Source organism: Dermacentor andersoni, chromosome 7 (assembly GCF_023375885.2).
Source record: "Dermacentor andersoni chromosome 7, qqDerAnde1_hic_scaffold, whole genome shotgun sequence".
NCBI classification, from domain to species: Eukaryota; Metazoa; Arthropoda; class Arachnida; order Ixodida; family Ixodidae; genus Dermacentor; species Dermacentor andersoni.
The window spans coordinates 20,749,974-20,764,323 of record NC_092820.1 but is presented as its reverse complement, the minus strand read 5'-3'; the positions used below and the strand labels follow the sequence as shown (position 1 = coordinate 20,764,323).

General features: G+C 40.0%; 1 protein-coding gene across 5 annotated transcripts in view; it reads right to left on the bottom strand.

Annotated features, from left to right (window-relative positions):
- The window catches only part of LOC126535663 (glutaminyl-peptide cyclotransferase-like), a 107,982-nt gene that overhangs the window by 90,488 nt on the left and 3,144 nt on the right, over nucleotides 1-14,350 (bottom strand). For 2 of the 5 annotated variants that reach the window (XM_072289175.1, XM_072289174.1), the window contains exon 2: nucleotides 8,752-8,782. The exons of 1 other annotated variant lie outside the window; for it this stretch is intronic. In XM_072289175.1, the coding sequence (XP_072145276.1) occupies nucleotides 8,752-8,782 (31 nt within the window). The remainder of the gene's footprint in view (nucleotides 1-8,751; nucleotides 8,783-14,350) is intronic. 2 more of the 5 variants (XM_050182472.3, XM_055073173.2) reach the window with 1 other exon arrangement.

The following is a 14,350-nucleotide window of genomic DNA, read 5'->3' as shown; positions in this document are numbered from 1 at the left end:
TCTCATGATCCGGATCCGTAGTCACTACCTGCCCTAAGTAGATGTATTCCCTTACCACTTCCAGTGCCTCGCTACCTATCGTAAACTGCTGTTCTCATCCGAGACTGTTAAACATTACTTTACTTTTCTGCAGATTAATTTTTAGACCCACTCTTCTGCTTTGCCTCTCCAGGTCAGTCAGCATGCATTGCAGTTGGTCCCCTGAGTTACTAAGCAAGGCAATACATGTATCATCAGCGAATCGCAAGTTACTAAGCTATTCTCCATTAACTCTTATCCCAAATTCTTCCCAATCCAGGTCTCTGAATACCCGCTGTATACACGCTGTGAATAGCATTGGAGAAATCGTATCTCCCTGCCTGACGCCTTTCTTTATTGGGATTTTGTTGCTTTCTTTATGGAGGACTACAGTGGCTGTGCAGCCGCTATAGATATCTTTCAGTATTTTTACATACGGCTTGTCTACACCCTGATTCCGTAATGCCTCCATGACTGCTGAGGTTTCGACCAAATCAAACACTTTCTCGTAATCAATGAAAGCTATATATAAGGGTTGGTTATATTCTGCCCATTTCTCTATCACCTGATTGATAGTGTGAATATGATCTATTGTTGAGCAGCCTTTACAAAATCCTGCCTGGCCCTTTGGTTGACAGGAGTCTAAGGTGTTTGTGATTCTATTTGCGATTACCTTAGTAAATACTAATCATACATTATTAATACTGACACTAAACACAGGGTGCAGAAAAGAGGGTTCTTCCCAATCAAGAGTTCCCATTAAAGTTTATAACAGAGCTGATGATGCTGGTGCCATTATCTAGAAGCCTTATGGGACGACTTTTGTCTTGACAAATATGGTACGTAGCAAATTTGTGGCAAAAGTTCAATGAAGCGGCTGCGTATTGTGAAGAAAATTTTGTCCCTATTAAGATAAAATGAACAAAGCGTAGATCACCGTGGATATCGCATAACATTATTCACAAGAAAAGAAAAATACAGCGCATGCGCAAGAGAAAAGGTGACTCCGATGAATTCCGTGGATTAACCCTTGAGCTTAAAGAAGAAATTATCTCAGCGTGTAACAGCTTTTTTCTACCACACTTAGAACTTTCATCACACATGAACCAAGCAAATTTTGGCACTATCTGTCCAAGACTGAAAACTGTGTCGCATAGTTAGACAGTGTGATCAGGACGATGCTTTTACTATCACAAAAGCATTCAATTAATGTTTTCAGCCTGTTTTCACTCGCACTTCAGAACCTCCCGAACATGACGGAATGCTAGCCCATGATTCAACAATGGCACCAGTGGAATCTTCAGAACACGGAATGTAAACCTTCTTTTACAAATGGACATAAAAAAGACCCTAGGAGCCGACGACATGTCAAATATGTTTCTCAGACGCTACCCAGAGTAAGTGACTCCTTTCATTCATGAAATTTTCACAGTGTCCTTTAAAACTGCTAGCATACCATTGGACTGAATTCATGCAAAGATTATCCCCATCAAGAAAGGCGTTAGCAAATTACAGGTAATTACAGATCCATATCACTAACTAGCTGCTGTTATAAGCACATGGAGCACATTATTAACAGAGCGATTACGACCTACCTTGCAGAAAACAACTTGTACACTAAACAACATGGTTTCCGTAAAGGTCCCTCGACCGTAACACAACTTTTAGATACAGTTCACAACTTTTCCGCAGTAATTAATTCTAGACTACAAGTAGACATTGTATTCAGACATTTCAAAAGCATTTGACAGGGTAACACACTGGAAGGTAATAAGGAAGCTTACAAACATTGGAATAGACGAGAAAGAAATAACATGGATAAGCATGTACTTCTGTAACCACACTCAATTTTTAAAGTGAACAATGCAGAATCAGAATGTTTGGAAGTTCCTTCAGGAATACCCCAAGGGTCTGTGTGAGGTCCTATCTTATTTTTAATATATGTGAATGACATGCACCTTCAAGTCGAACCGGATGTAACACTGAGATTATTTGCAGACAACTGCGTCATATACAAAACAGTTTGAAGAGGCGGATCAGCTTAAATTAAACTCATCTTTACGCAGCATTACTAACTGGTGCGAAAAATGGGGAATGAATATAATTGTAACTAAGACAACATGCATGTCAATAACACAGAAGAAAAAGCCGTTACTCTTCACTTGCAACCTCGTGGGATCAGACGTTGCGCGGACAGAATCGTACAAATACTTAGAGGTAACATTAATGAGTACTACGCTAAAATGGGACATGCACATTAATAATGTGTGCCAAAAAGCTTTTGGACAGCTTGGGCTTTTGTGCAGGAAGCTTGCAACAGCACCTCTGAATGTCAAGCTATAAAGCTCTGGTATGCTCCATTCTCAAATACAACAGTATTGTACGGAACCCACACCAAGTGTGCTTCATCAATAAGTTAGAGGCAATCCAACATGAGGTGCTTCGCTTCATTTACTCTAAAAATTCTAGGAATGATAGTGTGACACTACTGCACAATCGTGCTGCCGTGCAAATACTTGAAATTTGCTTGTGTGTTGTTTCCTTTAAATTTATCTATCTGTTATATCTCGATAACACTGGTATTAATACAAGGAATGACTATGTCAAGCCACCCTATCAGAACTCTTCCAGAATAAATCATAACAATTGCATCAGGCCAATTATAACATGCTGCAACACTTACAAATACTTTTTCTTCCCATATATTATAGAAAAATGGAACAATCATCTGCCACGTGCTTGCATAAATGTTTAATCATTGGAGGTTTTCACCACTAAAATCAAAGAACTCTTTCTTGTGTAATTCCTTGAAATTGCTGTGTCGCTAGATCGCTAAATTCATGCCTACACTGTTAGTTTTGTATGTATGTAACACCGAGTCAATTCAAATTTTTTAATTTTTTTATTTTTTAACGAAACTTTGTCCCATAAAACATAGTGGCCAAGTGTGATAATTATTCTTTATGTATTCTTACATTCTGTTGACAATTATACCTTATCGTTCATTCCTGTAAGGGCCTGCTAAGGCTCACAGTATCTAATAAATAGATAAAAATAAAAAAGCTGAGAAAAGCTCATATTGTTGCTGTATTTTACTGCTTTACATGTGCAAATCTATGAAAAACACAATGCAGTTTACATGAAGAGCTTAAGAAAGCCTGACTACTTCTACTTGTGAGTAGATGACCTTCCCATGGAGTTCTCATGCCTTCTGCTCAGCCAACACTTTGTTTGGACATCAAAGTAGTCTGCATAGTTTTTTACTTCAATGCTGTCTTCACGAAGCTATCTCTGCTGCCGGCCTCATCAGAACTGGAACCATTCATCAAAACAGGTGATGGCTGTTGTCCACTTAGTTGCCTAGTTAGCCATCTACAGCCAGTGTTGGAAGGCAGCTCATGTTTACCTTCTCCTAGCAGCTGTCGCATTACTCCAATAGACCAGCTCTAGGTGCTGCAACTCGGATACACCACATTGGCTCAATCTCACCAGGACACACAACAACCTGGTGGACTAAGTCCATGCATGTGCTTGGAAAAGTTCATCAGCAAAGCCCTGGATTAAGGGCCCCCTAACCTAGTGGCACCTTGTAACATCACTAAAGTTTTCACTCATACGCAATCCATCGGCTTCTCAGCTCAACTTCTTTCTTCCTTACAGTCACAACCAGAATACCAGCTACCGCCATTTGCCCTCTAATCCACACTGCCACATTCCTGTATCTCAACATTATGCCTATCAATTTTCATTACATTGCTTGTGCTGCCATCAGATTCTTCTCAACTTGTTTTCTAACCTTCAGATTTGGGCACCATAAGTGAGTACTGGTAGAATTCATTGACTGTACATCTCCTTTTCAACGACATGGGCAGGTTGTTGATCAAGCACCACAATAGCTTATACCAGTACCAGATCACGAATTCAGGAAGAAACTTGTATGCCTGCAAACACGGAAATGACCCTTTCTTAAATTTTGTATTAATACAATGGGATTTTGTTGCTACAGAGTGAAACTGAAATGTCTAGGTAGATATTTCCATCTACCAATCGGTGGTTTCATTTATGTGTCACTCCCTATGTGCTCATATTGATGCCCACATCAATGTTGCAAGTGCTGAAGGGATGCCCAGATTTCGTGTAGTAATACTTAGGAAGAAGCTAATGTGCAAAACAAACAAGGGCGTGAGGGAAGAAACATGGACTTGCGTAGACCGTGTCTTGACCCTGTCATCTTTGTTTTACGCATTGCCTTCTTCCTAAGCATTATCAACCAACTATCCCAGCAACAAGCTTTGTTATGACTGGTATAGTAAGCAAAGAAAAACACAGCTGCCATGGGTGATGAAATCTCGGCAGCAGAATTCTCAGTTTCAGCAGTCACGTACTGACGCCAGTACTTGACTGAATGACGAAAGTTGCTTTTGCAAAACTTAAATTTAAACAGCGTAAAGAACCCACCAAACATTTAGAAATCATGAGGCATAATGGTGGTTTGTTTGGAGGGAAACTGAATGTGGATCCCAAACCAGGTTCCAAAAATAATACTTTAATTAGACGCCCACCTAAAATAATACGAGCAGAATTTCCTTGCTTAATTAATCCCAACTTTTGTTTATTACTTTTTACATTCAACTATTCAATTTTCATAACCTCCACAAATGTATTTCTGGTTGACAGTGCTTGTTCATTCTATTACATTAAAATAAGCCTAGTGATACCAATTGGCTGCATCAGTTGAAACATCTATAAAATAGTTATAGTTAAAACATCGTCGTAAGCAAATCTTCATTGACAAGGGCACAAGGCTTGTTTGGCAACATTTTAAAAGCAAGTGAGACCAAAAAACACACAGGTTAATTTTTCTTTATTGGCCATAACAAGAATTTTAAATATTTCTTTAGGGCATTGCAGCAGTAGCTTTTGCTGCACTATTCAAATTCCTAATCGTTACGAGGCATTTAGACTGTCAAGTGACCGCCAAATCATCCCTTGCTCCCAAATGCAATGCCCTAGGGGGCAACCAGACGTGCCTTTTCCCAGTTTCTCTTGCACAATGTGCACGGTCACTTGTGCTCCTTCTGCTCCTCTTATGCCATGGCATCAACAAGGCATTCTTATTACAAAGTACCATGAGTTAAAAGATAGGCTTTTGAAACCATATAACAAAAAAGCTTTTGTGACATACACAGGACACATTTTTTAGCATGCCATGCCCAGAATACCGTTATGTCATAAGTTTAGAATGCCTAAAGCAAAGAATCAGTGATGCAGTCCCAGCTGTGCCCTGGAAGTTCTAGAATATTCCCCTGAGGTACACTTGCTAGACACTGCAGGCTCAAAAACTTGCATAGTCAGAGATTAGCAGTGGCTCGAAAGAGATGTCTCTAGAGCCAGTGTTTCAACAATGGGGCTTGTCTTCAAGAGTTGAAGACGAGTCCCTTTGTCCAAAGTGTGGCCCCAGAGCGTCCAACCGCTGCTGGTCATGCACTGTCTCCTCTGTGCCCACGTCTTGTCTGCGCTGCCAGGCATGATCTCAGAACGTGGCTCCAGTGAACATGCACGGAGGAAGGCGTGCTAACATTCTAGAGCGTGCCTGCTCAGCCGGACACTTCCAGTCAAGTTTGGCTTGCAGGGTGCTCACACACAACAGAGTGGATGCCACACGAGAGGTTCTGTGCAACTGCTCGTCCACGCTCAGCCTGTCTCCCTGCTGTTGGGTGACGTAAGCCTGTCTTTTCCAAACTCACTGTGCACAACCACACATTCCCAAATTTTTTTAAATAAAAAAATAATTTTGCAATGTAAAAATACGTATAGTAAATGTAGTAAAACCTTGCCACCACAAAGTCACATCCAACGTGAAGATATCTTTGTTATAATTTAAATTATCATTTCTTTATAAGCATATATTCATTACACGCTAATATCGGCATGGAATCAAGTTTTTTATCATGCAACAATATTTCCCTTTGCCTAGCGCTGTACACAGATTAAGCAGCACAATGATTAGCATAACGAAACATTGTATGTAGGGCATGCAGAAAGTAAGTTACAAATAATTTTTCAAATAAGGCTAAAACATAAAAAGAATGTTTATATTGCCAGTTAAAGTTATACATAGCTTGAAGTGAATCATCTTCTTCTGTGAATATGTTAGATCACAGAACTAAGCTTTGCATGCCATTCTTATGCTAGCCTGCCACTAGTGACAGGTGCCAGGATATCACCTTTGCCTGGACCACAGCATCACTGACAACATGCTGCCCTGCCAGAAATCACAATAAACTCATACAGCAGGAAGTGGCTGATATTTAAAAACTGGGAGGAAGAAGTTGCAAAACTGCCAAGCACCTATCTTTCTCAATAGCTTGTCACACACTTTTATTCAGTTCCACCTTAACAAGCGATGGCTGGCAAAGTTTTCATTGTGCATTTTGCACTGGCCTCGTTGCTGCAAACTGCCTGACCATATCATCACTTGTGATGCCTGGTTGCTACACTTTTTACAACTGCCAGTAAATTTCTGCCGGAGTAAGCTTCTAGGCTCAGAAACCACATTGTGTGCTGACATGTCTTGCTCAAACAATTGGCACCATTTTGCAGGTCCCAAAAAATCTAAATGGTTTCTATTGATGCTGTCGTTCAGTGAGAGGTGACACCCAGTTTCAGTCAATAGTGGCATATGACACTACCACATAAACTTAGTGCTCTGCTATAACAAATTCTTAAAAAAGGGTGGTTCACATCTGTAAAACAGCCTACGAATCATTCCCCATGGCAATCTTACATTATACTTTTCCTGATGTTAGTGACTTATATAAAAATTAATCTGACTAAGCAATGAGGAAGAAATACATTAAAATAGTTAGACTGCACACGGATTATAAGAATATAAATTGAAAGTTTATTACTCAAAGCATCTTTTAAACGTAGCAGCTTTGGACAGTATGTGTGCTGTCCAGGTTTGCCTGCCTTTATTTGCAGCATATCAGCAATTGTCTAAGGACATCCAATTCAAATATTCAAATTAAAAGTGGGCTGCATATTATATGCTTTCATTATCTTGACTGCATGTACCCATGAAGCTGCAAGCTATGCTGAATTAGTTAAGAACCTTGAAATAAGACATGAACAGACAGGTATATGAGGAGTACACAGCCACTAAGTACATTAAGCACGACAGCATCAAACATTGTACAGAGTCTCTTGCTGGTGGAAGCCATGTTTTTAACATTGACTAGAAACTGAACATATGTGATGTGTTTCTGTACTAAATATGACACAGAAAACCATGAAATGCAATGTGCTGTAGTGCTCTATTCATAATCAATCTACTTTGCAAAAAAGGCATTCAAAGAAGTGCTAAGAGATATATGAAACATTTGTAATTCATGGTAAGACATGCCAAGCATTGCATGACTGTTTTCTCAATTGCATTTCTGCAAAGGAGAGATTACCAGAACACTTAATTGTGTTTTATCGATAATACAGCTCTTAATAACTAGTTGCGCATTCATAGTGCAGTCTGTGCCTGTAACATCATCAGCCGCAGGCTGTAAATCTTACCCAAGCCGAAATTCAAATTGGGTCCACATCATAAGAGGTGAGCATCCTAACATCAAGTTATTCTTGTAGCACGTAAGAAGCTGCACAAATCAAGTTGGCTAGCTGCAATGGCATGTTTTACAGCAAACAGGAGGAAATGATAAATTGATTTTTGCCGTGGGTGTAATTTATATTACACCCACGGCACCTATGCATGTGCACCTATGCATGTGCACCTATGAGCAAGGGCCCATCCAAAATTTTATGCTGTCAACTTACTGCAATGGAGGAGAAGCAGGGTGAGAGCAATGCACAGGCTAATCACACATTTTGGTCTCTCCCGTGGTTCAGATACACAAGACTGTGTTGCCCTTAGTTAGAAAAGACAATAAGGTGGAAGCAGATCACACTCAACCTGCAACAGAGGCATCCTGCTTAAAAGGTGTCATAGATGATAACTATTTGCTTTGCAATTTGGACTACCTTTATGAACAACTCTAAAAATACTGTCAGAATAATTTTTTTTTTTTTGCTAAACTAAATGTGGCAACTCATCAAATATGTTCAGCTGTTAGTCAGTGCTTCTCTCTCTCACTTACTTGCAATACTTTTTTTCACACAGCTTTTTTTGTCCCATGGCTCCTGTGCCCATAGTACAGTGTGGTCCATCGTTAAAGGGAACACATGAGTGTAGAGCAGCTTTGAATTCTTCTCTCTGGTAAGTGCAAGATCACCCGGTGTTGCGGCAAATGACTTGTGGTCGGTGGTGCCGGCACCTTTACACACACATCATTGATGCATAGTTACAGCCAGAGTGCTTAAGCAAATCGAAAGGCGCATATTATAGTGTTCCCTTAACAGTGGACTGGACTGTACAGCACTCTGCTGGGTGACTATGCATGTTACAAACAATTTCACAGCACATGGGAGATGGACACAGGAAACAGACACACAGTGCGGTTACGCATCTACTTTATGGGTTGATGTCATGCATGCTTTGAAATTTTGGTACCATCCCGAACCTTTCCCCTGGACATTGCCAGTCACTTTTGGCAGAGAACGATGACATTCGTGGCCAAGATCAACTGCACTACAATGTAACAGCGTGCCATACACTTCTGCTGCAGCAAGCAGGAGCCAGCCGAGAGAGTGCATGCAGCAAACGACAGATGGCACTTGTCTCTTTACCTGCAGGTGCCTCCGCTTGCCCAGGGCAGCCAGTTGGGGGGGAGAAGGGGTGGGCACAGGGAGAGACAAAGACACAAGGTCACGCACATAGACACACATGCACAGCTTCAACCCAAAACCAAGCAAGAGACGCACACTGTCGGCACGAGCTCTCACCATAAGGTGCTGCACCGTGTCTTTGCACCGTGACTCCCTGATAGCAGGGAGTCAGGAAAACAAGCACCTAGACAAATAAATAACAAATTAAATTTAAATTGGGAACTTTAACGTCCCGAAACTGCACAGCTGGTTACGAGATGCTGCAGCGAAGTTGGGTTTGACTGTGTGGGGTCGTTGAACCAAGAAGCATTTTTTGCGTATCACCACGAACCCCGAACCCCGTGCTTAGCAGCAGAACGCCATAAAATAAATGCCTTCTCCAGTCAATGACTGACCATTTCCCAAACATTTATCCTGCAAACGGGCTAAACCCATAAAGTTTTGTAGCTGCTGACCTCTTCACTGCTATAGAAAATTTCTTCCAATGAAGAAACCACACCCTTTGAAACCCTTCAAGAAACCCTTTGAAGCTGTACAGAAAATGCACCTCCAAAGGGTTTCATGATTCAAGGTGAAGACCGACACAGTAGGAAAAAAAAAGCTGTTCTATTAGCCAATGCGATTCACCTTATTTTTTAAGCAATTTTTTTTTTAGTTGAGAGAAACATTACACCATAACTTTTAAAGCCAATTAGCTTTCTTTGATATTGAAGGTAGGTAGCGAAAATAATGTCAAATTGTGCCATCCTTTACAACTTTTAAATTAGAAATATAAACGAGTTACTCATCCTAAAAATATAGTCATAGCTGAAGCAACCACGAGAAGTGGGGATGTTTACGCAAGTTGAACGATGATGATAAAGTCTCCTCTTCTGAGAAATTCGAACTTTTAAAATGCCAATGATTGATACAAAAGTAATTTATGTTTTTAAACCAAAGACAAGCAGCTTCATATTAACACTAAGGCCTCCTAGTAATTGATACGATCACCACAGTTGTTCACAACCTCTTGGGCTGAACCACTTGTGGTGACTAGGGCTGCCGCCAAGCCACAGTTTCCTCCTTGTGGTGCCGGCTGCTGGTTCGACCCCCACACCATTTGATGGTCCCCAAAGTGGAACATATGCCGTGCGCTGTCGGGAATTCATGCATAATTAAACAGCTGAGCTGTTGCAAGCAGACTCATTCCTAAATCATGGTGATGAAAGTATTGTGCTATCCGAAGTTGCGAGAATGAGTGGCCCATCCTTCCAGATTTATTTTTCATTTGAGCTTTATCCTATGAGTTCAGGCACTTCTGTTATTCTCCGACACATCATCTCAGAGGCGATCCATTATTGGCACATTTCGTGTCAGCCAACACTACCAGTTCGGGCCACAAGCCAATCGCTGCCAAGGATGTGTGGAGTCTCTGACCCTTTGCTGACCCCACACATCCTTTGGCGACATAAGAAATGCTCACAGGGCTGTTGGCTTTACCCACTGGTCTTAAAATGCTTTTGCGTGTGTGTACCAAATTTTTTAATACCTTATGTCACAACTTTATTTTGTTTTCATTTTCATTGTATTTCTGTATGCAGTACGAAAAATGCACTTCCTAGAAGGATGCCTAGAAAGATATATCTCATATTTCCCTCACCAGACTGCAAGCGATTGAACAAACTTTGCACCCTTTTATCCAATACGTTTACGAGCCAAACATATGTTTCCACTATTGAGGAGACTGCTCTATCGTTGAGCTGCAACAGCAGTCATAAAATGTGAGTGCTGCTCACTGGGCAGTCCTCATTGTTGCATGTTCAACATGAGCCACTACATGGCACAATCTCTCATGACTGTCGTTCTAGCCTGGCAATAGTGCAGTACCATCAATGGTCACACCAGACATTTGGCTCAAATGGCTTGTCAGACAAAAGCATGAAACACTGGCTCAATCACTTGAAGTGGGACGAGTGAAATATTTAAAACAAACATCCTCCTATGCCCATCTAACAAGGGTCAATGTGTGCCACATGTACCATACATCTACAAGTAAACAAAAATTCTCCGTATTGCAGAAAAATTTTCGCGAAATTTTACAGAAAGCAGAAGTCACTTTTGTACCAATGTAATAACACCGTTATATAACAATGTATAATAAAATTATAAATAGTAATGGTCAGGACAATTTAGTCGAGTCTGCAAAAAATTGAAAAATAATGCGACGACTGGCAAATGGAACTGAACGCAGCTAAATCTGTTGTTATGTCCGTAAGAAGAAAGAAAAAAATTTGGCATTATCCTTACAATCTAAGCAGTATAACTATTAGCAGAGTTGATAAACATAAGTATCTAGGAATAACGTTCAGTTCTGACCTCGGATGGGATCAACACATTGATACTGTATGTAGTAAGGCTAGCAAAGCGCCCTGGAGCCTAAGGCGGAATATAAGTGCGTCGACACCTGAGGTAAAAATTTTAGCTTATAAATCCTTAATATGTCCTATCATGGAGTATGCTAAAACTGTATGGGATTCCTACACTAAATCCAACTAACAAAAAATTGATAGAATCCAGAGATTAGCATCAAGGTTCATATTTGACAAGTATCGCTACTGCCAATCCTGCACTGAACTTTGTATGCTTGCCGATTTACCTCCGCTAGATTTGCGTACCAGGTACGAGCGATTGAAACACATTTACCTTGTCATTAATCGTCACTTGCTTGTCGACAAGCACAAGTACTCCAAAATCTCGACAAATGAAATATCCAGACAACGTCGTAGCCAGTACATCACACCCCCTCAAGTCAGAAATTACCGTTTTTAAGTACAGCTTTATCCTAGAGGTGTTACAGAATGGAATGCACTCCCCGACTCTGTCATGTCAGCCCCATGCGTTGAAGAATGTTTACAATGTGTAGACGTTATTCTTTTTGCCGCTAACTAATATGTATATCATATCTTTGCAAAAGGTGTATCTGTTCATTTTCGTTTCTTATCTTGGTGGGGGGGGGGGAATTTGTAAGGTGCATAGAATTTTAACTGATTCGCATCCCTGCTGAGATGTCTGCAGTTGTTCATTTACTTGCTTTTTGTTGTGATACTGTATTATTGTATCTTCCACTCCTGTAATGGCCCTTCATGGGCTGACAGTATTATTAAATAAATAATAATAAATAAAATAAATAATGAGAGCACTGAAAGGTATTCACACAAACATGAACACAAGTAGAATGAAAAGAACAACACCATCCTTATTGTTCTAGTTGTGCCTGTGTTTGCATGGGTACCTTTCAGTATTCTGAACCCTTAAAGGGACACTAAAGAGAAAAATGATTTCACCAGTATTAGTAGATTACACCTCTACAATACCTAAAAACACGACTCTTACTCCGAGAAGACACTTGGCAAGCCAGAAAAGGTGCACAAAAGGTTGTCACCGTGAAATCTGCGCACCAGCTCTCCATGGCTTTTTTTCCCAGCATTTTGCTAGGGCGTCATTGTGTATCGGTAAAAATTGTCGACTACGCTCTGTTCTACACAGAAAGTTTTCAGGAACTTTTACCAAGCCAAATTTGGCCTAAATACAAGTTGGTCTTTCTCCAAGCATGAGGGAAGGCTGCGAATAAATGAAAAATTGCAATGCGACCAGCCGCACAAGGGACTTTGCATGTATTCACGCACTACTCCCTTACTTGGAAAAACACTTTTACATAACCCATAATGAGCAACTTAAAAGCTATATCGGGAGTTTTTAATGTGACTCTCGAATTTTCTCATTGACACTGTTCATCGAATTATAATATTTAAAAAGTCGATCAATTAATTCAGACTAATTATGTAATTACACTGAATGCAAAAAATAATCTGAGTATCTTGAAGCGACGGTAAACAACATTACCTTGGTGCTGTCCAGCTAGGTGGCACTTGCATATTTTTAAAGTTTGGCTCAAGTTACACGGGACACCCTATATAAGCATTTGCTTCACTTGAGGCTGTCACTGCCCTATACATTTTTTCTTGCAGGATAGCATTCCTTATTCTTTTAATAGCATCTAGAGGCATTTATAAAACAATCTATTATAAAGTGGTCCACCGAAAGGCTATGTTGTTGTTTTCATAAATGGCATCACCTGATACTGCCAATTTTATACATTATGTAAACACAGAAACTATTGTTATACATGGGTCGATACATGCGTTATGAGAGCACTGCAAGCTTCTTGCGCAACTGGGATGGCAAAATCGCAGTTGGACTCAAGATAGGCTCTTTCTAAGAATGTCAGTATACCATAATATGAAATAATACTCACATCAGTGCGAGACTACGCCTTTGTTTTTCCATCCGATCAGTGCACATCATTAAAGGTGGAAATGGCACCACAACATGAAGCTCGTGTGAAGCCGCACCTGCCTTCAAATATTGTATGCTACACTTGTTCGCTGGACCTGTCAGTCTGGGATTGCATTCAGTTCTGTCCATTTTATATTAAGAGCAGCTTCACCAAAGGGGTAAAAACAGCAGCAGCATTTTTGTTGATATCTGGCATTTGCACATTCACAATGTCCAATGAGTGCCACAATGCTCGCACAAAAGTTTAAACTGATAGTTACACAAGCAGCATTAACCAGTGCCTACACAACATCACATTACCCCATTCATGCATAGTCGTAAAGCGAAAGAGCAGCAATGAGAAGTGGTAGAGCAAATAAGCCTCAAGAGGTGGAGCTTCAGAAGGCACTTCAATTATTTACCATTCTTTCTGGGAAAGGAATGAAATGAAAATTGTTACGGAGGAGAATTTCACTAATTTAGCAACACAGCTTAAGCTTCGAAAGACATGTCTAAAAATAAAGTTAGGGAAGGATGAACATTAAAAATGGGACTGTGTTTGACAACTGCTGTGTGACAATATATTAACAAGGTTATTTTATGTCTTTTCTTTTTTTCATATTTGAGAGTGTCTATTGGTGAGTTGTCCACACATCGGATGTCCCAGCTAACACAGAGCAAATATTTAAAAAGGGAGAAAAAAAAGAGCGAAGCCTCCTGTACAGATGAAACTAACTCTACGACTGTCTGGAAAAGTCTCCGGTATGTTTGCATTTTCAATAACCGATTAATTAGTAGTGATTAATTAATTATCTGATTATTAAGTTTACAGCCTCATCATTAACACAGTTTGTAAAGCACAAAGCGATCTGTAATTTGTCAAACTTTATAAGCTAGCTAATTTACCAGCAGTCAAGCTTCAGCAGCACAACTTGCACTGAGTAGAGTGAACAAGAATAACCCTTTACTGCCCTTGCCACACATTACCTCAACTGCCTTTCCAGAACAATTACTTGTACCATTGATTATAGATCCTTCATTTAATCAATTATTATACTATTGCCATCACAATGTTTACTGTCACATAACACAACATTATATGTTGTAACAATACATGTTGTTCCTTCTTGCTTTATTGACAATTTTTGCTTATTTTTCAAAAATGTGTTCGTAATCACTTAAAAAATTAATACCTTATTGTGTTTTCCTAACATTATGTGATGCCCAAGACAGCAGGATTACGCGC